This window comes from Bubalus bubalis, chromosome 15, assembly GCF_019923935.1.
Source record: "Bubalus bubalis isolate 160015118507 breed Murrah chromosome 15, NDDB_SH_1, whole genome shotgun sequence".
NCBI lineage: Eukaryota > Metazoa > Chordata > Mammalia > Artiodactyla > Bovidae > Bubalus > Bubalus bubalis.
The window spans coordinates 34,682,377-34,699,165 of record NC_059171.1 but is presented as its reverse complement, the minus strand read 5'-3'; the positions used below and the strand labels follow the sequence as shown (position 1 = coordinate 34,699,165).

Below are 16,789 nucleotides of genomic sequence, written 5' to 3'. Positions count from 1 at the left end.
TCATTGTTAGTGTATAGGAATGCAAGGGATTTCTGTGTGTTGATTTTATATCCTGTGACTTTACTATAATCATTGATTAGTAAGGGTTTATTCACTCTTTCTGGACTCTAAAGAACTTTAGTAACCTCATAAAACAAATATTTTTTACTTTGATTTTTTTATTTATGTAAATGACTTTTAATTCTGTTACAACATACTTAACACTCATACTTAACACTCCATTATTAATCCTGAAAATCTGTCCATTTGCCTTATTGCTCTGTTAATCTAATCTCTCCTACTTTTAATCTAACCTCTCCTACTTACACTATATATTTTGTCATAGAGAATTATGCTTTGAAAGTCTAGCAATTCTGATGATTAAGTCTATGAAATTGTGTTTAAATCTTAAAGAACTCTGTTACTGTGTGTTGATCATCTACTTCTGTAACAGTTTTGTTTTTGTTTGTTAGCTGAGCCGGGTCTTCATTGCAGCACACGGGCTTTCTCTAGTTGTGTGGAGGGGAGCTGCTCTCTAGTTGCAGTGTGTGGGCTTCTCATTATGGTGGCTTCTCTTGTTGTTGAGCCCAGACTCTAGGTGTGCAGGCTTCAGCAGTTGTGCGTGGGCTCAGAAGTTGCAGTTCACAGGCTCTAGAGCATGGGCTCAGTAGTTATAGCACATGGGCTTAGTTGGCAGCACTGCATGTGAAATCTTCCCAGACCAAGAATCAAACCCATGTGCCCTGCATTGGCAGGTAGATTCTTAACCACTAGACCACCACAGAAGTTCTGTAAATGTTTTAAACATTTAATCTGTATTGGTTGAGGGAAATAACATTGAAAATAATAACAGTGCTTGCACCCCTTCCCTACATAGCTTGGAATTTCAACAGCTATCCTTATTGCCAGCCTCTTAAAGTCCCCATTCAGTTCAGTTCAGTTCAGTTTAGTCACTCAGTCGTGTCCAACTCTTTGTGACCCCATGAATGACAGCACGCCAGGCCTCCCTGTCCATCACCAACTCCCAGAGTCCACCCAAACCCATGTCCATTGAGTTGGTGATGCCATCCAGCCATCTCATCCTCTGTTGTTCCCTTCTCCACCTGCCCTCAATCATTCCCAGCATCAGGGTCTTTTCAAATGAGTCAGCTCTTCGCATCAGATGGCCAAAGTATTGGAGTTTCAGCTTCAACATCAGTCCTTCCAATGAACATCCAGGACTGATCTCCTTTAGGATGGACTGGTTGGATCTCCTTGCAGTCCAAGGACTCTCAAGAGTCTTCTCCAACGCCACAGTTCAAAAGCATCAATTCTTCAGTGCTCAGCTTTCTTTATAGTCCAACTCTCACATCCATACATGACTACTGGAAAAACCTAAAAGATGATGCTGTGAAAGTGCTGCACTCAATATGTCAGCAAATTTGGAAAACTCAGCAGTGGCCACAGGACTGGAAAAGGTCAGTTTTCATTCCAATCCCTAAGAAAGGCAATGCCAAAGAATGCTCAAACTACCGCACAATTGCATTCATCTCACACGCTAGTAAAGTAATGCTCAAAATTCTCCAATACATGAACCGTGAACTTCCAGATGTTCAAGCTGGTTTTAAAAATGGCAGAGGAACCAGAGATCAAATTGCCAACATCCGCTGGATCATCGAAAAAGCAGGAGAGTTCCAGAAAACCATTATATCTGCTTTATTGACTATGCCAAAGCCTTTGACTGTGTGGATCACAATAAACTGTGGGAAATTCTGAAAGAGATGGGAATACCAGACCACCTGACTTGCCTGTTGAGAAACCTGTATGGAGGTCAGGAGGCAACAGTTAGAACTGGACATGGAACAACAGACTGGTTCCAAATAGGAAAAGCAGCACGTCAAGGCTGTATATTGTCACCCTGCTTATTTAACTTATATGCAGAGTACATAATGAGAAACGCTGGGCTGGAAGAAGCACAAGCTGGAATCAGGATTGCCGGGAGAAATACCAATAACCTCAGATATGCAGATGACACCACCCTTATGGCAGAAAGTGAAGAGGAACTAAAGAGCCTCTTGATGAAGGTGAAATTAGAGAGTGAAAAAGTTGGCTTAAAAGTCAACATTCAGAAAACGAAGATCATGGCATCCGGTCCCATCACTTCATGGCAAATAGATGGGGAAACAGTGGCTGACTTTATTTTGGGGGGCTCCAAGATCACTGCAGATGGTTATTGCAGCCATGAAATTAAAAGACGCTTACTCCTTGGAAGGAAAGTTATGACCAACCTAGATAGCATATTAAAAAGCAGAGACATTACTTTGTTAACAAAGGTCCATCTAGTCAAGGCTATGTTTTTTCCAGTAGTCAAACTCCCCATTAAAAAATAACAAATAAAAACATTGCCCAACTAAAATAGGAGTCACCTGATGAAGCTTTGAGTTCCTGCTGCCATGACCACTAGGCTAATGGACTCCAGCTTGTGAGTTGAACCCTGTCCCAAGCCAAAATCAGGTGACCCAGAATAAGTGGAGCAGAAAGCTGCTCACTTTCTTATCCACCTGTTGCTACAACACAAGAAAGTTAAAAGTGAGTTGTATTGTATAGTGTGAAAACACTGGAAGGGCCCAGGGCAGTTGAAAAACTAGCACACAACTGGGCTGGATTAAAAGCGCTAGGTGTCCACATCCAAAGATGATGATGCTACTCTCCTCCTTTGGCTTGGAGCATTATGTCTAGCTCAGGGTGACATTCATTAGGGGGAAAAATTATAGGGGAGAATAATTTTGATAATGATAATGAAGATAGTAAGTAATAAAACTTAGATTACTTGTAATAGGCCATGCGGCATTCCAAAATCTTCTACACATATTAATTCATGAATCCTCGCAACAATCCTCTCAGGTGATAAACCAAAAGCACAGAGAGAGGCTGTTACTTACTCATGGTCATACAAGCAGAAACTGGCAGGACCTTGTTGTAAAGCCCTTAAGTTTGGGGCAGGATGAAGACCTTTTTTTATAGTAATAGTGTTATCCTACATAATACAGAGGATCAGGAAGACTCTTGAGGTGGCTTTTCTACTAAGATGTGTGAGATTATCTAACAAAACAGAAATAAAGTTAGGGATGTAGGAAACAAACTTACGGTAACCAGAGGGTAAGAGGGTGGGGGATAAATGGAAAGATTGGGATTGACATATACACACTACTATGTATAAAATAATAAGGACCTACTGTAGCACAGAGAACTCTACTCAATACTCTGTAATGGCTATTTAGGAAAAGAATCAATGAGTGGATAGACTGTGTGTGTGTATAACTGATTCACTTTGCTGTATACCTGAGACTAAAACATTGAAAATCAACTATACTCCAATAAAACATTTTTAAATTAAAAGCAAAAGAAATCAGACAAAAGGGGAAGGGATGGAATTGCAAGACTGTTCTATGCACGGGGGCCAGCGAGTGCAAAAATCGTGAGGCAGGAGCATTCGTAGTGCATTTGGTAATTTAAAAGGCGGAGTGACTGGAGCACAGTGAGGTACAGAGGGGCCAGGAAGCTTGAGCAGGAGGCGGGGGCAAGACCATTGTATTTTCTTAAGCACTTTGGGAAATAGCACTTAGGCAGATATTATCTCATATAGTCATTAGATTCCAGACCTTAGCATGTGTTTCAGAGAAGACAGTCTATAAATATAGATTGACTGAATGAATGAACCCCTACATTTTAAATAACTTATATAATGGTTTTATGCTACCTTAGTTGCTACAGAATCATTAAAATGAATTTGTTAGGGGCACATAAAACTGCACAGAGACAAGTTGTTGTCTTTTTTTTCCCCTTTAAAATAAGCCAAAGAATAAAACTGAATCCAATTAGCGCTTCAGTGGCAAGCACTGTGCGTGAGCCACTTGCCAGTGTCGCGAAACTAGAAGACCCTCTAGCAAGAGAATTCCCTTTGCGCTTGCTCAGTCCGGGGCTGCTCAACTAGAGGGCGGGTTCCTAGGAAAAGGAAATGGTCGCGGCGCCTGCGTCGCTCATTTTGGGTCCTAGGCTGGCTGCGCAGGCGCACAGGTGCCATTTTTGACCGTAAACATCCTGCCGATTTGAACCGAGGATTTGGGCGGCAGGAAGAGCCGCGGAGTAACGGCAGCCATCTTGTTTGTTTGAGTGAATCGGAAAAGGAGGCGGCGGCTGTGGCGGCAGCGGGAGCTGCTGCGAAGCTACACCGCACTAGGGCTCCCCTCCCTTTCCCCGCCCCCTCCCCGACCCTTTTCCCCTCCCCAGGCCACCCAGCCCGCCCAACTCCCGGCGGAGAACAAGGTAAGATAATCGGCCAACCCCTTCTTTTGCTCCGGCTTCCCCCCCCCTTCCACCCGTTCCCCGCCGTCTTGCCGTCGGGGAGCAGGACTCCGGAGCGGGGCGGGAGGACGAGGGAGACCGCGGCACAGCCCGCGCCCCGGGACGGAGCCGTGCTGCTTCTCTTCTGAGCTGCGGGACGGCAGCGCCGCCCGCCCCGGGTCCCTGGCCCCAGGCCCGCCCTCGGCCGGGACCCGCGCCGCCTGGGCCCGCATCGTCTCTTATTAGGGAACAAATGGTCCAGGTCTGTTTCTAGACCAGAGGAGCCGTTACTCGGCGGGTCCCTCGGGGAGCAGGGGAAAGCCTGGGCCGCGGAGGGGGAGGAGGAGGTTTGAACGAGCCCGCTCTCGGACCGGGCCGCCTACTCCTCGGGTGAAAATGGCTGTCTGGGAGGACGCGGGATTCGGGGCGGGAGGCGGCTACAGCCCGCGATGCCAGCTCCGAGGGGCCGCAACCGTCTTTCGCGCGCGGGTGCCGGGATCGGAGACACGCGGGCCCGGAGGATGCGGCGGGCCCCTAGCCGGGGACTGCTGCTGCTCCCCCTTTCCCCGTTTTTTTTTTTTTTTTTTTTTAAAGGAAAATGGTTACGATGGGGATAGCAAATGTTAGACCAATAGAAAACGCGACCAAGGGAAGTTGCCTCTGATTCTTCGGAAATTAGCATAATTGGTTTTCCTCCCAGACTTTTCCTGGAGATTGAGGATATTGAATGTTGTGTTTGGGAGGGAGGTGTGTGTTTCTGACAAATAGGAGGTGTTTTTTTCCTCACTGAGAAAGGCTTTGAGAAGGATCTGTAACAGTTTAGTGGTGACACTGTCGAGCTGTGCTGCCAGACTTCGCGACCTTCTTCAAAGAGGGAAAGAGGGTTTGGCCACCTTTGGATTTGATAGATAGGCTTCCAGCGTTCAAAAACGCGCTTGTGTTTTTAAGGGTTTCTGGTAAAGGCTTGTTCATCGGCTTCTCTTTGCAAGCCAAAGTTTAACATCTGCTCTCCTTACGCTGTTTAGAGTAATCATTGAATTCTAGAAAATAAATTTGTGTTTTCTTCCAATGAATGTCAATGCCAGTGAGCTGTGTGATTGTGCAGAATGTTGAAGACAGATTGGGGAAGTTTTTTGAAGTTGCAGGGTCCTTAAATTTCTTTGCTTATTGTTGGAGGCTGCTAATCAATTACTTTTAAAAAGACGTTGATGGGGACCTGTGCCATATCCAGTGATTAAATTATTTAACAGTTTGCAGATGAGGTGACAGTAGTGAATAACTCAGTGGACTTTGTGCTTTTTATATACAAGTCAATTATGCTGGTAGCGCATAATCTTCACCTTTTTTGTGTTTAGAGGCAAGACATTACTGCACTCTAGAATTAACTGCTTAAGGATGCGATTCTCCTGGTGAGTTCCAATTTATTGGAACACAAAGATTCTGAGTTTTCTGTCTTATAATTTGGTACAGAAAGGAAAGTTCTTGATATTGAAAATGAAGATTTTGTGTTTTATGTTTAAATGTTGTGATATCAGAGTTGTTAGGCATGATCTTGATAACTTCTATATATTCTGGAGGAGATTTTTTCCCAGAGTAACTGCGTCTATAAAGGCATTGTGTTGGGTATGATGTTTTAATTCTCAAAATCCTTTTTGGGAAACATCCCCATTTTAGAGCTGAGAAGGCTGAGACTCACATGTTAAATCGCTTTTAACAGTTACAGAACAGCTAAGGAGGGAGCTGAACTTGAACCTAGGACTATCTGGTTGTAAAACGCTCCTTCAAAGAACTTTAGTATCAAAAGGGACGCAGCTCTAATGTGTAGCATTGCAAATACCTTTTGTTCTGGAGACCCTCCCCGCAAACACCCCCCAGAAGACAGTTCCATTCTTACGTGAGTTAGATGTTGATGTTTTCCAAGGTTAGTAATCACTGAATTTCCACCTTCCAGTTTTTTATGGTTAGGAAAAATGAACACCACAGAATAACCAGCCTAATTCACTAGTTACTGGAAAAGCACTCCCAATAGAGTTGTTTTTACTTTGAATAGGTGACATTTGTATATGCCTTATGTTAAAAAAAAGCCCGTCGGTGCAGAAGGGTAGGCCTTACTTTCTCACTGGACCTACTTTTCAAAGGTGACCAGTTTCATCAGTTCTGTTTTCATTCTGCAGGTATTTTATGCTCCTGCAAGTGCGTGTTAACATACATGTAGAGAGAGAATTCTCTTTTTCAATACTTTATCATCGTTTTGAGAGTGCATAGAATTTTATTGCATGATTGTATTGATTTGCTTAAAATCACTTCTTAGGGGCTGCTGCTGCTGCTAAGTTGCTTCAGTTGTGTCCGACTCTGTGCAGCCCCATAGATGGCAGCCCACCAGGCTCTGCCGTCCCTGGGATTCTCCAGGCAAGGGTACTGGAGTGCGGTGCCTCCCCACTTCTTCTCCAATGCATGAAAGTGAAAAGCCTTGAAAGGGAAGTTGCTCAGTTGTGTCCAGTTCTTAGACCCCATGGACTGCAGCCTGCCAGGCCCTGCCGTCCATGGAATTTTCCAGGCAAGAGTACTGGAGTGGGGTGCCATTGCTTTCTCCGTCTTAGGGGCTAGGTAGGTTTTTTCCTACTACTTTGTTGTAGTCGAGCTGACAAGGCAACAAAACATTTAGTTAGACTTGTGGGCTCTGAAGTTCAAGCTGCATTTGCATTGAATACTGGTGACCTTTGCCAAGTTCCTTATACCTCTCCTTTTCTTTCTTGGTCTATAAAATGGGCCAGTATTTATCTTCTAAGACTGTCATGAAGAGGATGGACACATAAAATCCTTAGAGCTTAGTAAGTTTAATTTTTGGTCTGTTGTTATTATACATCAAGTATACCTTTGGCTTATTAATGGAAGCCCAGTTTCTGGCTGGAGAGTATAAGATTTTGCCAAATTGCCCTTCAAAGAGGGCATACCAGTTTATACAACCACTATCTTGCCCTGCTTTCTAACAGATGAGTGAAATATTAGAATGATTTAACATCATTGTAGAAACATGAGCTGTAATTTGACTTTGGTTTTTTTGAAATATCTTAAATTGCCATTTTTTGCATTCCTGAATATGTTCCTAAATACTAGTCTGCCGTTTCATATCAAATTTTTTAAATTACTTTTTAGGATCAGTTTTTAAAAGTTGTTTGTTGCTTTAGAAAAAAATTGAGAAATTACGAAATTGGTAAGCTGTGTTTCTGGTAAGCAGAAATGTAGGCTTTCTGCGAAGATCTATTGTAAGGGATTTCCAAAATTTAGAATCTTGAGAACTTTTAATCAACCTTTTTTTGTGGGGGTGGGGGGCAGGCTAAAGGTTTGGTATCAGTAAGGGAAAGAAATGCTGCAAAAGGTGAGGATGATCAAATTTTACTCTTATTTAGATATAAGCCAGTAGTTGATCACTACTGTCCATCAGGCTTCCTTTAGTTATTAAGGTGATTTCCTGTTGCTAATTGTTTCCCAGATTAATTTTAGCACCACTCTGCTTTAGTTACTCCCCATCCAATGCCAAGAAAGCATCTGTTTAGGAATCTCTGCCTGGACATAGCTGGGATATTTTAAGCATGGAACTCTTAACCAGCAGCTGAAGTGCTGGCTGTGAGCTACTGACACCTGTTGAGACATGCCAGTTTCAATTTCTAAAATTTCCAAAATTTTTTACATGTATCAATTATGAGGTCACTTGGTGTATTTCATTTTCATTAAATACATATTTAGCATTTGACTACAGCAGAGTGTTGTAGGAGCTAAATAGTAAGTTATTTTAACTTATTTGGAACATGACTGTCTTCTGTAGTAAAACTTGGGGCTTATTGTGTGAAACAGCGACTATATTTCTAAGTGTTTTTAGTAACATTTCAAAGACACTGGATTTCAGCAAAATCCTGTGGACTATATTTATAATGCTATAGAGGCAGCCTGATTTTTATACTAACAAACTTTAAGGCTCGAAGTAGAAGTGCTACAACATAGGAGGCTCTTTTTGATTATGGGAAGCATATTTTGATTTACTAGGGTATAAGGTACACTTGAGGTGCTGTTCTTTTGTTTTTTTGATTAGGGGGCGGGGGGGGGGGGGTGTTAGTCCTTTTACTTTAGAGTGACCTGAATTCTTCTTTAGTTCTTTTCTTAACTCCACATGTGCAAGAAAAACTTCACAACTTTAGGCAGTTGATGAAGCCTATTTTTTCTTTTGAAAAATTTTTCCTAGTGTGAATTAGTGATCCCCTGAAAGCATCTACTTCAGAGAATGAAAATTCCATCAAATTATTGGCATCAAGATGAGGCAAACCTGACCTTATTACTCTTGTACCACCACCCTCCCAAACATTTTTGACAGGCGTGAAATCTCTTGCCTGGAATATGTTTGATATATATGTATTTTATGTACCTTACTGCAAAGAATGAGCACAGTTTTTAATTGAAAGTACAGTAAGCAAAGTTATTTAAAGTTAGGTCCCTTTGTGAAATCATGAAAATTCAAATTGATTTAGTCTGGATCTTTTTTTCTTAAGCTAATTCAAAAGGAAATTTTGCATTCCCAGTAGCCATTTATGAGATATGCGACTTCTCTGTACCCTCACCAGCATGAGCTGTTGCCGTTATTTTTTGTTTTAGCTCTTAAAAGAGGTGTGAAGTGATATCTCATTGAGTCTTAATTTGCATTTTCTTAACTAGCAGTGCTGAGCATCTTGTTCTTAATTTGCCTTCAGTACATTCTCTTCCTTGAAATCCGCCCCCCCCCTTTTCTAGTTGGATTTTTTTTTTTTTTTTTTAAACTCTAGTTTTGAGAGTTCTTTATTTATATTCTGGATCCAGGTCTTTTTCAGATATGTGGCTTGCACATATGTTTTCTCATTTTCTGTCTTGTCTTTGCATCCTCAGTGGGTTCCTTCATAATAGGTTCTTCCCCTTTATGGGACGTGTTTTTGGTGTGATGTCTAAAAATTCTTAGGAAGCTTTAGGTGTTAAAGGTGTTTTCTTGTGGTTTTCTTTTTCCCCCCTTAAAATTTTATAGTTCTATATTTAAGTCTGTACTTTTATATAATGTGTGAGATTTGGGTTGAGGGTTTTATGTTTTTGTTGTTGTTTGTTTTGCCTGTGGGATGATATGTAATCACTGAAGTGTCATTTGTCAAAAAGAGTAAGTAGACTGCCTCATTTAAATTCTGCGTCTTTGTGAAAAATCAGTTGGACTTAATTGTGTGGATATATTACTGTGTTCTCTCCTCTGTTCCATTGATTTGTGTGTCTTTCTGACTACACAGTAATTGACTATTATACCTCTAAAATAAGTCTTAAAATCAGGTAGAATGAGTCTTCACAGTTTTTGTTTTACAAATCAGTTTTAGTTATTCTAGGTCTTTTACCTCTCCTTATGAATTTTAGAAAAATCTTGTTGGTAGCTTATTTTAAAAAGCCTCACTAGAATTTTGATAGGAGCAGTGTTAAGGTTTCTTTAAAAATTAAAGGAATATTCATTGTGCTGTCCAGTTACAGCTCAGACTATTTTGTCTTAGAAAGTGAAAACTTAAATTCACCAGAAGTCTGTATACACAAGTATTTATAGCAGCTTTATTTGAAATCATCAAAAAACTTGGAAACAACCGAATGTCCTTCAATAGGTAAAATGGCTAAGCAAATTGTGGTACCATACCCATCCCAGGGAAGGCTACTCAGCGTCGAAAGGAAACAAACTATTAATACGTGCGCCAAACACCTTGATAGATTTTTTAACATGATGCTGAATCCAAAAAGCTATTCCAAAGTCAGATACTGAATGATTCCATTTATGTAACATTCTCAAAATGATAAAGTTTAAAGAAGATTTGGTGTTTGCCCAGAACTTAGGAATGATAGGGAGCAAGGGATAGATGTGAAATAAGTTTTAAAATTTTACTTACTTTTCATGCTTTCTGTAGAAGTATGACTTACCTTTTTCCAGTTACGGACATTTTAGAAAAAAATAGGAATTCATTTGGTGAAAGATTTTTAAAAATCTGTGGAAAAGAAAAACTACATGATATAAGGGAAATTACAGTTTTACACAGTTCATATGTTCTCTGAGCTAGAGTATTTCAGGCTGTTTTTTTGCCTTAGTATTTATACATTAGATTACTAAAAGGAAAATAGCATACTTGTATTTCTACTAAGAATATTTCAGTCACGATGAATTGTGTACTGTATCATTGTTCTCGATTTAGTATTTAAATTATAAGAGGGCAAGTGCTTTCCAAATTCCTGAGTTGAGAAAACTTAGGTAATGCTTTTTTTTAAGGCTCAGCTTTTCTAGACTACTCACTTGTAAAATGGGGCCAACCCACTTACTTATCAACTTGGTGAAATGTAAAATGCTTGACATGAGGTAGCAATTATTGTATAATGCATTTGGCTGAGAATCTCATTTTTAAATGGGGTTCTAAAATGGAAATTTCCTCATTGGTTAATATCTGTGCTTGAGTGTTTTTCTTCCTGGACATTTTTTTCTTATCATGAGGAATAAATTTTCTAACTTTGGGCCAAAAGCAAACTTACTTCTTACTTTCACAGTTAGTAATCTGGATCGGAATAGAATTAACACTGGATGGAACTTCAAAAAGAGTAGGTTTTCTGATGACAATTTTTACTTACAGTGAAAAAACATACTAGCACTTTTATTGTAAGATAAAAAAGTTTTTTCACTGTAAGTAAAAATTGTCATCAGAAAACCTACTCTTTTTGAAGTTCCATCCAGTGTTAATTCTGTTCCAATACAGATTAGTGTGGCATGAAAGTGATCTGACCTTTGTCCCCTTTTCACCTTATTATGGGGGGAGCAGTCTTTTTCTTAATGCTATCAAAATTAAACAATAGGTTTTTGTGTTTTTTTTTTTTTAATTTATACTCTACTTCACTTGAGCCTTTCATACATAGTTCTCAGATTTAAAAGGAAACTTCACATTTTTTGTGTAAGTCGCTCAGTCATGTCCGACACTTTTGAGACCCCATTATACAGTCCGTGGAATTCTCCAGGCCAGAATACTGGAGTGGGTATCCTTTCCCTTCTCCAGGGGATCTTCCCAACCCAGGGATTGAACCCGGGTCTCCCTCATTGCAGTTGGATTCTTGACCAGCTGAGCCACAAGGGAAGCCCAAGAACACTGGAGTGGGTAGCCTATCCCTTCTCCAACAGATCTTCCCGACCCAGGAAGCAAACCAGGGTATCCTGCATGGCAGGTGGATTCCTTCCCAACTGAGCTATCAGGGAAGCCCGATTTCTTGTACATCTTGATAATTCAGTTCTCATGTGGCATTTGTGTTAATTTTTCTTCCCCCTCAGGTTTCCTCCTGTTTCATAGTCAACCAGAACAATGTTCTACGCACATTTTGTCCTCAGTAAAAGAGGGCCGCTGGCCAAAATTTGGCTTGCGGCCCACTGGGATAAGAAGCTAACCAAAGCCCATGTGTTTGAGTGTAATTTAGAGAGCAGTGTGGAGAGTATCATCTCACCAAAGGTATGTTTGATGTTGATATTTTTATTACTTTGTTGATTGCTCACTGATGTGTGAAATAGAATTCTATAAAAATGATTTCTTAGGCAGGCATCTGTGTATATTGAGGGTAAAGAAAATCCATAGATTAGCCAGAGTTTCAGTTTGATACTCTCTTCTCTAAAAATTCTGTTGTGAGTACAAAGATAATTTTCATTTGCCTCTTTTAATGACAGATAAGCATGGTCTAGCAGTACCCAAATATTTTATATTTGACTTTCTAGATGTTTTTGTACTAAATATGTGTATAGGTGTTTTTGATTGAGGAATTTATAGAATTTATATAAAGTTTTCAAAATAAGGACCCATCATTTGGAAAATTTTACAGGGGCCAGATCTAACTACTTTATCCATATGGTGAACAGTGTCCAGAACACTTGCTCCACCTCAGCTTCACAGGCCTGCTTGCTGTTTCTTGAAGATACAAACCTTTTTCCCATCATAGAACTTTTGTACTTGGCCATGCACTTTCCCTAAATATTTAATTACTGTGTGTCACTAGAATGGAAGGCTTGGGAATGTCCTAACCTTATCTGCTTTGTTTGCTGCTCTGTTTCTAGAAATTTTCTTGGTATCCTCTGAAACTTCTGAAGCAGTGGTTTCCACCCTTGGATTTCACAAATAGTATGCCTTAATACATGTTTTTTGTGTTGCCAAAGAAAGACCATTAAAACACAGACACAGAGCTACTAACATCATCAGCATTTCATTGAGGAACAAACAGGTTGATTTAAAAAATGTATGAAGGGCTAATCTCAAAATAAAGGTATAGTCCTTGAATGTAATTTTTTTATACATATATTACGTCTGTGTTTTAAAGGTCCTTTCTGGATGTTGTATTTTTACATATGCATATACACATATATCTACCAGTTTCCCTGTTTTTAAAGATTCCAGATCTCTGGATCAGCATTGGGAGCTACTGTTAGAATTGACAGTTAAATGAGAGTAGTTCTTCATTGCTGAAAGAGCAAGAGGATCCAGGAATAAAGCTGGGATGTAGCAGAGACTTGTTCAGAAAAGTTATATGGAAAAATGTTTTACAGGAGAGAAGTGAAAGTTTGATTTGGAATTAGAGTACATTATAAAGTTTCTATGGAACTTCAACCAGTTTTAGAGTTATTAATGTAGAATTTATTGGTGTTAAAGATGTTTTATTATTTCGAAGACAGTACTAATTAGAAAACTTTCTGCAAATGGGAAAATAAGTGACCTTTAGTTCTACCACCTAGAGAAACCTTTAGTATTTTGCTATGCCTTCTAGACTTTCATGGGTGCATGTGTTACACATGTAATTTTTCTCCCTTTTAATGAATGTATACAAAAACTGCATTGTATGTTTTGTAACAAGACTGCGTTCGGGAAAAGTTCTGTTCATAACTCTGCCATCATTTTAGCAGTTGTATTGTACAATGTCATAGTGTCTTGCGCACAGAACTTAAAATACACAGGAAAACCCAGAAACACACTTGACTGTAATTGAAGTGAGGTCATTTGTGTTTTCATAAATTAACTGCAGAAACACTAATGTGTATGATTGGGGGTGGGGGGAGTTGTTGCAGACACTTCTGGGAATGTTTTGATAAATGGCATGCGTACTGCATTAACTTCATAGTATTCAAAAAAGCTTTGACTTCCAAAACACATTTGACCCTAGGACTTCAGATAAAGGATAATGGACTTGTAATTTATAGTTGTGATTGTGCATGATTTATTTTACCAGCTGCATTTTTTGAAAGGAGGGAGCTAATCCATAGTTTTTCCCAAATTTTCTGAATTGCTCTGGTCTTTTAATGCAGCCATTAAAAATTACGGTAATACTATAGACAGAGCTTTTCCTGGATAAAGGCTCATTACAAAACAATATGCAGTTTTATGTACACATACACACACAAAAAGGACAGTTGTGTGTATGCACATATAAAAGCCTAGAAGGCACGTTAAAATATTCCTAAAGATTGCTCTAAGTGGTATGATTAAAAGTTTTTATTTTCCTCTTTAAAAAACAACCATTTGGTAACCGTTATTTGTAAAATCTTTTGTTCTGTGTCTTTCTTTAATGTTGATGTTTTGGGAATGTGATTGTTGGAGCAGGTGGTATACTTATTTTTAAGATATCTGATGCATTAACCATGTATTCTGTGGGGAAGTTGTACCAGTGTGCACTGCTGGTCAAATTGAGAAATGCTTTCTTTTTATAGGTATGCTTACTGAATTAAGTTAATGGAGAAAGGAGAAATTGAACTCTTTTCTGGAAATAGATATGTGTGGCTAATCTTTAACAAAATCCATAAGCAAATACTGAAGTTGATTTGGCTTTTAAAAAAAAACACATTTATTCATAATGTGTGCAGAGTATTTTGTACGCCATTAGGGACACTTATAACTTTAAAATCATTTCTAAGTCTGTTTTTCTTTGATTTTGGTTTATTATGGTAGAATGTATCACAATAGATACCTCCACAGGGTGAAGTGACCTAAAAATTTCTAATGTTTGTTCTCGTTGTGCAGTTCTTGCAGGGAAATGTTGATCTAGTGGTTTAGAACAAGTGTCAGACAGATGGTACACTCAGAACTCCATGCCTTCCCCCGCTCTGGTTGGAACGGCCCCTCTTAGTCCCTGTAGAGCTGTCCTTGGATGTATATAGCCTGTGTTCTTGATCATACCCACACGCTTAATAATGAGCAAGCTCAGAAGCAAAAATTCCACACCTCATTTTACCTCCTTCTAGACTAAATTATGAACCAAGCTAATCTAGAAAGAAAGAAAGCCTTTGCCCAAACACTACCTTTTTTTAAACTATTATCTTCATTTTTAAGTAATTTACTTTGAGGTAATATTGATTTATAACATTATATAATAGATTTTTTATTTCAACTTTTGTATACCGTGCAGCGTGCTCACCACCTAAAGTTTTGTTTCCATCCATTCCCATGCAGTTGATCCCTTTACCCCTTTGCCTCTCCCCCATCCCCTTCTTCTAAGGTAACCACTACTCTGTTTTCTGTGCACCACCTTCTAAAAGTTGCTAATTCTGGACAAGATAATGGCATACCATGGTTGAGTTTTTTGCCTCCTTTTTTTCTCACGTGAAGGATTAGGTATAGTCATTATTAATTTCAAATTTCCTAAGGCAAACCTTAATAAAGGAAGAGTCTCATTTTTCGGTTAAGAGCAGCGTTTTAATTGGGTAAGAGATTCATCATTGGATCTGTCTTGGATTTAGTCAGAAATTTATTACAGTTTTAAATAAGAATTTATAACTCTAAACTTCATAAGAATCCCTGAAGATTATACAGTAAACGTGAGAAATAGATTTAAGGGACTAGATCTGATAGATAAAGTGCCTGAAGAACTATGGACGGAGGTTCGTGACATTGTACACGAGATAGGGATCAAGACCATCCCCATGGAAAAGAAATACAAAAAAAGCAAAATGGCTGTCTGGGGAGGCCTTACAAATAGCTGTGAAAAGAAGAGAAGCAAAAAGCAAAGGAGAAAAGGAAAGTTATAAGCATCTGAATGCAGAGTTCCCAAGGAATAGCAAGGAGAGATAAGAAAGCCTTCCTCAGCAATCAATGCAAAGAAATAGAGGAAAACAACAGAATGGGAAAGACTAGAGATCTCTTCAAGAAAGTTAAAAATACCAAGGGAACATTTCATGCAAAGATGGGCTCAGTGAAGGACAGAAATGGTATGGACCTAATAGAAGTAGAAGATATTAAGAAGAGGTGGCAAGAATACACAGAAGAACTGTACAAAAAGATCTTCACGACCCAGATAATCACAATGGTGTGATCACTCATCTAGAGCCAGACATCTTGGAATGTGAAATCAAGTGGGCCTTAGAAAGCATCACTGTGAACAAAGCTAGTGGAGGTGATGGAATTCCAGTTGAGCTATTTCAGATCCTGAAAGATGATGCTGTGAAAGTGCTGCACTCAATATGCCAGCAAATTTGGAAAACTCAGCAGTGGCCACAGGACTGGAAAAGGTCAGTTTTCATTCCAATCCCAAAGAAAGGCAATGCCAAAGAATGCTCAAACTACCACACAATTGCACTCATCTCACACGCTAGTAAAGTAGTGCTTAAAATTCTCCAGCCAGGCTTCAGCAATATGTAAAACGTGAACTTCCAGATGTTCAAGCTGGTTTTAGAAAAGGTAGAGGAACCAGAGATCAAATTGCTAACACCCACTGGATCATCACAAAAGCAAGAGAGTTCCAGAAAAATATCTATTTCTGCTTTATTGACTATGCCAAAGCCTTTGACTGTGTGGATCACAATAAACGGTGGAAAATTCTGAAAGAGATGGGAATACCAGAACACCTGACCTGCCTCTTGAGAAACCTATATGCAGGTCAGGAGGCAACAGTTAGAACTGGACATGGAACAATAGACTGGTTCCAAATAGGAAAAGGAGTACGTCAAGGCTGTATATTGTCACCCTGCTTATTTAACTTCTATGCAGAGTACATCATGAGAAACGCTGGGCTGGAAGAAGCACAAGCTGGAATCAAGATTGCCGGGGGAAATATCAATAATTTCAGATATGCAGATGACACCACCCTTATGGCAGAAAGTGAAGAGGAACTAAAAAGCCTCTTGATGGAAGAGGAGAGTGAAAAAGTTGGCTTAAAGCTCAACATTCAGAAAACTAAGATCATGGTATCCATTCCCATCACTTCATGGGAAATAGATGGGGAAACAGTGTCAGACTTTATTTTTTGGGATCCAAAATGAGTGCAGATGGTGACTGCAGCCATGAAATTAAAAGACACTTACTCCTTGGAAGGAAAGTTATGACCAACCTAGACAGCATATTCAAAATCAGAGACATTACTTTGCCAACAAAGGTTTGTCTAGTCAAGGCTATGGTTTTTCCTATGGTCATGTATGGATGTGAGAGTTGGACTGTGAAGAAGG

General features: G+C 39.6%; 1 protein-coding gene across 2 annotated transcripts in view; it reads left to right on the top strand.

The window, feature by feature from the left end:
- The first annotated feature begins 4,081 nt into the window (after positions 1 to 4,081).
- RAD21 (RAD21 cohesin complex component) overlaps positions 4,082 to 16,789 on the top strand; it is a 29,844-nt gene continuing 17,136 nt past the window's right edge. Inside the window, exons 1-2 of one of the 2 annotated variants that reach the window (XM_006048323.4) lie at positions 4,082 to 4,284; positions 11,651 to 11,825. In XM_006048323.4, the coding sequence (XP_006048385.1) occupies positions 11,682 to 11,825 (144 nt within the window). In that variant the 5' untranslated portion in view covers positions 4,082 to 4,284; positions 11,651 to 11,681. Of the gene's footprint in view, positions 4,285 to 4,542; positions 4,565 to 11,650; positions 11,826 to 16,789 lie in introns of those variants that run through there. The other variant, XM_044928642.2, reaches the window with a different exon arrangement.